At 35.2% G+C, this 9,686-nt stretch overlaps 1 protein-coding gene across 1 annotated transcript; it reads left to right on the forward strand.

Moving 5' to 3' along the window:
• The first annotated feature begins 1,866 nt into the window (after positions 1-1,866).
• On the forward strand, positions 1,867-8,533 carry LOC132029640 (protein REVERSION-TO-ETHYLENE SENSITIVITY1). The gene is made up of 3 exons (XM_059418932.1): positions 1,867-2,022; positions 6,822-7,168; positions 7,956-8,533. The coding sequence occupies exons 2-3, from the start codon at positions 6,860-6,862 to the stop codon at positions 8,376-8,378; spliced, it is 732 nt and encodes a 243-aa protein (XP_059274915.1). The 5' UTR covers positions 1,867-2,022; positions 6,822-6,859; the 3' UTR covers positions 8,379-8,533.
• The last annotated feature ends 1,153 nt before the right edge of the window (positions 8,534-9,686 follow it).

Raw genomic sequence — 9,686 nt, forward strand, 5'->3', positions numbered from 1 at the left:
GTAACACTAGAAATTTCACAAGGGAGCAAAGCTTATTTTCTGGAAGCTTCTATTATGTCTCTGTTCCTTTATTACTACTACCTCCATTCATTTTTATTGATCTACTTTTGACTTTGTACACGATTTAAGCAATAATAAATGAAGTGCATAATTTACTAATGTATCCATATTAATTGGTGCATATTTTTATTGGATTTAAAAAATAATTTAAAGTGTGTATATAATTTTAAGCGTAAAACAGGAAAAAAGATATTGTCTTCTCTTGAGATATTAAAAGTAATAAGTAAAAATAAAAATTTATTTTTGAAATACTGAACAAGTAAAAGTGAACGGAGAGAGTACTTTCTAATTCAACATTTCAACCAACATATTTGATACTCTCTCTGTCCCAAAAAGATTGTCCTCCTTTCCTTTTTAGTCTGTCTCAAAAAGATTATTCCCTTTTTATATTTAGAAATAATTTAACTTTATGAGATGATTTACAGTTATACAAATATTTAAGGCTTATTTTGGATCACATATTTCATAAATCTTTTTTTATTTCTTAAATTTTACGCCAAATCAAAAGAGGATAATTTTTTTTTGGGACGAGGGAGTACGTTCTTATGGCCAAATAGTCAAATCACACCTTCTGTGGTTGCAAAATTGCAATTGGTTATATCAGTCGTTGAATCTTTGCACGATGTGATTAACCTTTTTCCACTTTTTATTGTAACTATATCTTCTCTCTTTCTTTTTCCCTTTTTTTTTTTTTTTTTTTTTTTTTTGGGTGGAGTGGGGATAGGCCGTGGGGGTAAGATTTTTTTTTTTTTTTTCCTGAGACCAGATTTTATTGTTGGGTGTCGGCGGACCATAGCGGAGGAGTAATAGAGTGGAATTCTAAATAGCTATTGCAGTCAGAGATAATTTTAACGAAAAAGAATTCCTAATTTGTTTTCCATGAAATTTATTAATGACAAAAAAAGGAGGAATTGTATCATAGATAAAATGATAAAAAAAACTGCCCTTTGTAGCCATGCCATTTTTCGAATTTCGATTTCAGATTAATAAGAGTACCCTTTCAATTCCATTTTATTACTAGTTGACTTGACACAAAGATTAAGGATTTTTTGCTCTTTATAATTATTTTTTTAGTTTTATGACCTTTTTACGAGAGTTATTCACTTTTTATACATAAGAGATTTGAAAAAAACATATAAGAAATCTGAAAAAGACATTTTCTTCTATTAAAATTATAAGAAATCAAAAGATCTTATTTCCTCGAGATTAAGGCGTCAATTTTTATTACACTAATAAGTATATGTAGGAAAAAACATCAAAATAATTATTGAGAAATGAGTAACTATTTAAACATTTTTTCAAGCACAACTTGTGCAATAGTTTGACAGACAGATCTTGTAGTTCAATTTAATTTCTTCAAAGCTGTGAAAGAATATATTTATGAGTATGGTATCAAATATTTTCGTGTGTATTAAAATAGAAAAGATTAGAGGTGGATTTATGATTTTAAGTTAATGAAACTCTTTAATATGATATTTATTGGGTTTGAAATAAATTATTTATACAAATTAATTAAAGATCTTTAATGTAAAAACAAAATTCAGATCAAAATGTTTATTTGGCATTTTATAAGTTTTTTTAGTTTTATGACTCTTTTAAGAGAGATGTTCATTTTTACACATCTGAAAAAGTCATTTGATTAAATTTAAATTGTAATTGTAAATCATTTTAATTTAACAAAATTAAAACAGATAAAGTGGGGCCCACAGGAGGTAAACGTTTGCTTCTTTTTGCGTGTCTGGTTCATGTATCTAACCCAAATTCTGTCTTCCCTCATTTCTGAAAGAAGAAGATATTTATATGAATTATGAATATAACTGTGAAAAGAAGCAAAGTAGTAAATATTTATATTATATGTTTGTTCCCACACTTTTCCTATTCTTCTTGTGAGCTTCTTCATCTTCTTAATAATCAACCACCAGCTCTGCTGTTTTCACTTTGATTCCTTGCCTACTTTTGCAGGTACCATTTTTCCTCTTGTTTATTAATTCTTGAAATTTGGTTAGTTTGTTGACTCTTCTATCTAGGTTTTTATTTTTTATACATGTTTAACTTAGAATACATCAAGATTTCATTTTTGAGTAAGTAAGAGAAAGGGGTTAAGGTTTTGAACCATTATGCAGTTGTATTAGCAGCTTTAGCAATTCTTCCCCAACTCTTTTCAACCCCCTACCCACCCCCTTTCCCAAATAAATTATTTATACAGATTAACTAAAGGTCTTGACCCAAATAGGCGGAAGGAAGGGCAAATTTGATCCAATAGGTAGAAGAAGGGCATGTTTGAGCCATTTCGAAAACCTTTTCCGTAGTAACAATGTTACTAGTGACACAAAAACAGCTTTGCTTTCATCTTGGAGAACTTTTGCGTTTCCTTGATAGAGGAAGATGACAAAGCATTGTAGTGAGCAAGTGAAATAAGCTTGTTCAATTTTCTAATAAATCGTTGATCAACTTTATATACATTTTTTTCTTTTTAATTTAGCTACATAGTCTGCAATGTGAGAGATTTTTGGGAGGGAGTGCAGTGCAGTTTCAACTCTTACTAACCACTATGAAGTTAATGATTCTCTCATTAGCTGCGAAGAGAAAGAAAGATATAACACCATAAAAGTTAATTGCGTGGTGGTTGGGGACTGGGGGAGGTCTTAAAACATTTTTTTTCCTGATTAAAAGGAAGTTACATTTTATTGTTTACAGACTGATAAATTATATTAATATGGGTAAACTCCCGTATAGAAACATTATAGGAGTACCAAAGAAGTGGAGAAACCTACAAAAAATATGGTTCTCTATGAAAATCCCCAATCTTCTATAGTGACCAGGACCTCATGGTTGAAGATTAACTAAAAAAGGAAGGTTATTCCTCAAATATTCAAAGTTATTGTTGTTGACGTGTGTTACCCCTTCAGCTAAAAGTTTAAGCTATTAGGGTAACACTTTTTGTTATTTAATTATCTTTAACACACCCCTCACGTCTTGTCTGATTCTTTTTTATGGGGCCAAGCACGTGAAAATACTTTTTGGTAATGAATGGTGGAGAGATTCGAACCTAGGACCTCTGTCAGCTCTAATACCGTCTCATCTGAAAACTTAAATTGTCATAGAGAGCACACTTTTTATTATTTAATTATGTCTTCAACAATTTTCAACCCTTTCAAAAGCTCTCCATGCTCCTCCCCTCCCAAAGAATCCACATAAGGGCTAAAGGGGCTGCTTCCCATGCCCTACATCTTCTTTCCTTCTTCTAAGGTCCAGCTGGCTAACAGGTCCTTTATTGTGCCCAACATTATCCGCTGTGCTCAGGACTAGTTTCCGTCCACCACAACCTGGTAACAACATAAAAATGCAAAGTAGGTTGTCTACATATTTGCGCATTTACATGAAGCACCAACTGGCGTGTATGATCTTCCTTTTTCCTAAGGTTCTCAGCAGTCGAGATCACCCCCTTTACTGCCAACCATGCAAAACAGCACACGTTCCTTGGTGCCTTAGGAGTCCAAATCAATAGGTATAGGAAGCCCAACTAGCGATCGCCAGTAATTTGTAGTATGATGTAACTGAGAACATACACTTATTCTCACTTTACCAAAAAAAGAGAACATACACTTATTCTCTCCCCATCTCGATGTGTCCTAGCTAGTTGTCCATTGAGTGTTGTATGCTGTTTGGAAAGAAGTTCAATTGAACTTTGTAGTTAAGCTACCTCCCAATCTAGTAGTTTTTCCTGAATCTCGGCACCCGAACACTAGTATTGAAACTTCAATAATAAGAAATGTTTATGACATGTGTGAGAACATATCAGGTCTAGAAAGGTCAAAACCCCTTGAGATTAACTATATCTGTTTGGTTTCTTGCTACTTCAGATCTACAATGTCATGGACTATTAAACATGCCCGATATAATGTTAAAAATTCTTCTTCTGTGTGTTCCAAGCGCAACTTCATGTGGGTCATATTGACCTCAAATATGGAGGTATCGTGTAGTTTTTGCAGAATATCTTTTGCTTGATGGCGACCTGTTAAGAGGAATATTGGACCTATCTACATGATTATTTCACTGCCCCACTAGGACACTTTTATTAGGGTTAACTACTGTGAAATCATCCTCCTATATGTATTTTGGATAGTATGGCTAGAGAGAAATCATAGGTGCTTTGAGATCACACTCTCTTTACTTCTTCTCTAATCTAACAACATCTTTCCCATGTATGTATATTAGAGAGTCGATAGAACTTCACTGTTGGCCAATCAATCAAGCAATTATGCACACATTAAAGAAACAACCAAAATCAATAACGTGTATTAAGTCCCCAACAACGGCGCCAAAAACTTATTGCTCCCAAATGCACATGCAACCGCACGTGGTCGTCAAGTAATATAGTGACGTGTTAAAGTCGGATATCGTACCCCTAGAGACTTATGATCAACGATTGGACTAGAATGCACTAGTACTACTACTTACGCAAGTATTTTCTGAAAGGAGTGGTTGTTTTATAATCTAATGCAGAAAGTAAAAGACTAATTGAATGTGTAACAATTCGTCACAAACGTTGGTTCAAACTTGGTTTTAACACAGAGATATTAGTATTCCAGGGTCGTGGTTGGTTTACCAATCGTGTTGAGTCATGCAAGTACTTCACCCTAGCAGTTTTATTCACGTTTGCTAATTAACTGGATTATTAACTGTCGTAGTATTCTCCCGAACCACTACTCATCTATTCAAAACAGTTGGCCGCCTATATTCCTATGGAATTGACCCGTTAAGAACGCAATTCATTTACGGTGTTTAATTGAATGTGGCGACTAAGTATATTCCTATCCTAGCCACAAATCCTAGCCCAACTTTAGGGATAATCTGATCACGCTCTCTTTACTTCTTCTAATCTAACATCTTTCCCAAGTATGTATATTAAATAGTAGATAGAACTCGACTGTTCTGCAAGCAATCAAGCAATTAAGAACAGAAGTAAACAATCTATCGTGTATGAATAAACCACAGAGATGAAAGTACGATTCAAACGTCAATACTCATGGTTACACCACAACCCCAGAACTATAGAGTTTAGCCACTCATAATGGATTACAACAAATAGTTTTCATGTTCAAATCCAAGATAAGATGAAATAATGAAGGTAAAAGAGATAACCCTACGAAGAATAGCTTTACTCCTTGCTCTTGTGTGCTAAAACAGTCGAACACCTTTCAAAACGACCTAGGGGTCTATTTATAATGTTGGGAAATAATCCTCCAAGGCCCGTCCAAAATGGTTTAGGACTTAGAAAATATTCACATCGCTGAAGACTGCTCGCTGAGCGAGCTTGAGGGCGAGGTTGGGCCTCGCTGAGCGAAGGCTTGCTCCACCCTAGACTTGGTGAAATTTTCCACTTCTCGGACACCGCTCGCTGAGCGAGCTTGAGGGCGAGGCTGAGCCTCTCGTTGGCCCTTGCTCAGCAAGGTCTTGGTGCTTCCCAGACTTAGTTTAATTTCCCACTTTCTTTGTTGCTTCATCTTCTGCTCGCTGGGCGAGCCTCAGGGCGAAGGTTGCTCTTGCCTTTGGCCTTGCTCGGCGAGCTCCTTTAGTCATCTAACACTTAGCATTTTCTTGCTCTTCTTCTCCAAAACGACGCATTTTCCACGTTGATTACCTAAATTCAATAATAATGCACATATTAGTTCGATGTCGTAAATCAACATTAGTTAGGTGTATTTAATGCCTTTAGTCCTCAAAACAAGGTAGAAACATGGGTAAACACGGCGGTAGGCGTATAAATACACCTAACATCAGTCATCCTCGCCTTTTGTAAAGTTCGAATGTCTTTAAAACTTATATTTTTGGTCTAGTAGACAGGCTGTATATGATTCAGATAAAAAGTTGGAATTCCTGGATTCCTTGCACTTCTTACGGACAGGATACAATGCATTCTTTTGTCACTTTTCAGGTACTTTCTTGATATTGTGTTAGTCATAAAATTATCTTCTGCCTATAAATGAAAAAGCTTAATAATATGAAATCATCCGGCATGTTCGAACTGTCATTTGTTTGTTAGTTCCTCAAGGAAATAGGCAGATCCAAGTGCTTCTTCAATTCTTTACTCCTAGAGGAGCATCTTTTACCATCTACAAAATGAAACCTAATAGTGCAGGTTTAGAATCACCAGAGAAATACTTTTTATTTTTTTTTATGCCTCAATTTAATCAGCCCAGAATATAGCAATATCATCACTGCCTGGAATCACCAGAGAAATACTTTGGTCGTTGAAGTTGTGAAACAACTCAGAGAACTCCAGAAAATCTTAATCATTCACAAGAAGTACCAAAATACTACATATGACTGCAAAGGAATAGCATGGAAGAGAGAGAACTGACATAAGCTTTTGTTGCAGTAGAGATCTAGAGCAGATCATTATGAAGATATAATCATTGTTAAAATTCCACGTTAAGTTGGGGCACTGAAATCTGGCATTTGAAACCCTAGAAAGAGAGTAAAATATTCTAAGCTCTGATTGAAGTTTTGCTGAAACCATCTTTTAACTGTATTCTTGCATAAATGGGATCAGTTACTACCTTTTATAGGAAACCCACAACAACTTTTCCACTTCTGGAGATTGTTGAATTTGAGTTGCATCTAATGAAATATCTTGTTATTTTTATGATGGTTCAACTCAATTTTTGAACTTTAACCATCAGCAGTCATGAATGTTTATGCTACATCTTCGATTGGTGCAGTCACTGATTTTTGTTTTACTCCTTCTCTTGTCACAGAAACCTTTTTTCATGACTAGAAAATTGTATATCGCCATATGCCATCAGGAGGACTTTCTATAATGGATTTTGAACCTGCCTACAAAATGGAGAGCATAAGAACAGTCCAAGAGATTCAGCATGAATTTTGGCCTCTTCGTGAAATAGATCCAGAGAACACTAAGTTCCCCTGTTGTTTAGTTTGGACTCCTCTACCAGTAGTCTCATGGTTGACACCTTTCATTGGACATGTCGGAATATGCACAGAGGAAGGTTCTGCTGTGGCCTTTTCTGGCTCCAACTTTATTAATGTTGATGATTTTGCATTTGGTTCTGCAGCCAAATACCTTCAACTAGACAGAAAGCAGGTACACGTTGTCGCGGCATGCTCTTAGCCTTTCAGTTATTAGTTGTAGCATTATGCCACTCACTAACCTCTCCTTCCATCTCCTTTAGGGGTTGTTTGGTTGCTGGTTAAAGTTGTGCAGGGATTTATTATGTAGGGTTTAGCTATTCATGTATTCTTCCACCTGCATAAAATAATACATAGATTCCCTCATAACTTGTACATGTATTAGTTATGTGGGATCGTAAGCTGGTAACCAAATGTTGTACATGGTGTGCTGAATTTTATACATAGCAACTAAAATGCTACTCCCTGCGTCCCAATTATTGTGGCATCTTTCGAATTTTGAGATTCAAACAAGTCTTTCTTCGACCGTAATTTGTTCACGTATCTTTTAAACGTTTTGAATTTTTTTTTTACGTAGTTTCCAAATATGTAAATTTTATTTCAAAAAACTTAAGATTCAATGCCCGAATTCAGAGTCAAAATTAAAATGTCTGACTCTCGAAATCCGAACTGTGCCACATAAATTGGGCTAGAGGGAGTACTAAACACGGTATTAGCTATACTAATTTTAATAAATGAATAAATCACTTCCTAACCAGCACCAAATGACCCCCTAATGCATCACCCCTAGTATTTGTATTCACACGCTGGATTTTGATAATGTCAAGCATAACTTCCAGCATTTCCACCTGAAACTCTATGCTTTAGTTCTATTCTTATTTACCACAGATAAAGAAATAGGTCAATTTGATCTTACCAGCAAAGTATTGACAAGAATTTCTGAATGTTGAATTATTGGACAGTGCTGTTTTCCACGAAACCTTGCTGCGCACACATGTAAGCATGGCTATAAACACACAGAGTTTGGGTCTGCCCTTACTTGGGATGACGCCATTCAATCGAGCGTTCGTCATTTTGAGCACAAATCGTACAATTTATTCACATGCAACAGCTATTCGTTTCTTGCTAATTGCCTGAACAGGCTCTGCTATGGTGGATCAATGGATTGGAACATGATCAATGTTGGGGCTCTTTTATTGTTCAACGGACATTGGGTTGACAACATCTCAATCTTGAGAGCATTTTCACCTTTTATCCTAGTTGCGTGCTTTGGCATTTTCATGGTGGGATGGCCTTTTTTGGTAGCATTATTGGCTTTCGCACTACTTCTTTTAGCATGGTTTATTTTTGGTACTTACTGTCTCAAAAATCTGTTGGATTCCTAGGTTTCTTGTATCACGCTGCTACAAGATTAAAATTTGTTAATCCTTAATATGCGAACAGCTCCAGGTAGACCAGAAAGTGTAGATTTGGTACCCAAAACTCCAGTACAAAAAGAAAATAAGAAAAGAGATGATATAGTAATGTTCATTGCTGATTATTATGCTTTTGTTATTAACGATTCTACGCTTGATCTAAACCTTTTAAAAGAAGAAATTGCATGGTTAGCCCTTCAAATGGGCTGGTTTTTAATTTTTGTCCTTCAAAATCGAATTTATGTCTAGCTAGATATAAGTTCTTTAACGGCGCAGCCGTAGGGCATAACTTGTGGGAATTACTATGCGAATGGCACAAAATAGGGCATAACTGCCAACGACCCCTTTAAAACAAGAAACCTGCAAATAAAATAGGACTTATTAGAATAGAGTTTAATATCTAAACAGTGTCAGTGTAGAAGAACTTGTAGGCTATAAAGTTACTTGAGAGATAACAGTATGTTGTCATCCATGATAAGCGGGATTAGTATAACCTGGAAAATAGGACGACTATCTGCTACAACAAATTAAAATATATTGATGCCTCGCATCAAAACCAATTTCTGTTCCAAGTTGTGCTATTTGCACTAAGTCAGCAATCCAAGCTCTCTATCATGAAGAACACTATATATCAAATTGACTTGAATCTCAAGTCTTGCCTTCTTGAAGAGCGAGGCGACATGAACAATTCAGAGGCCAAAAAGGTCGACTCAACCTGGTCAATATGTGTTATATATGCTTCAGTCAAATTATGCCTCTTAGATGCTAGACCATTTCCATTTAGGAACACGAACAGACAACAAATACATCATAATCTCGAACTAATTGTGGTTATGCAAATTTCCATCATCTATATCATTTTATCTAAATATGCCTCAATTCAATATTTTAAGTTTTAGGTTCTTTAGTACTAGAAATTATACAAATCTTTAACAAGATTTAAGATTTCTAACATTGGACCTAAAATAATTATGCCAGCATGACTAACGTAATCCAAACTTTTTGTATTATCACCTACATATGGAATTTTTAATTCCACTATGCTTATGTTTACAAGGATTTTATAAAATTAAAATCTTTTGAGACAGCTTCCTTTTATGTGATGATTTTTGGTGTACTTTATCTCATTTTAAAACCTTCAATTACCATAATTTCACACCTCACTCTTACCCCTCGTCTCCAAAAGACCATTGCAACCAGGTCGCTTCCTTTTTAGTAAATTTAAATGAATGACGTTTCTTTTGTGGATATAGTATTCATTATGCTTTGCTCGTTAAA

The sequence above is a fragment of the Lycium ferocissimum genome, chromosome 9 (assembly GCF_029784015.1).
Source record: "Lycium ferocissimum isolate CSIRO_LF1 chromosome 9, AGI_CSIRO_Lferr_CH_V1, whole genome shotgun sequence".
NCBI classification, from domain to species: Eukaryota; Viridiplantae; Streptophyta; class Magnoliopsida; order Solanales; family Solanaceae; genus Lycium; species Lycium ferocissimum.

What these genes read in the sequence shown, in the direction of transcription:
- LOC132029640 (XM_059418932.1), top strand. Translation starts at nt 6,860, where the DNA reads ATGCCATCAGGAGGACTTTCTATAATGGATTTTGAACCTGCCTACAAA. An exon ending in TTCAACTAGACAGAAAGCAG is followed by an intron (nt 7,169 to 7,955) that starts GTACACGTTGTC and finishes ATTATTGGACAG; the next exon opens with TGCTGTTTTCCACGAAACCT.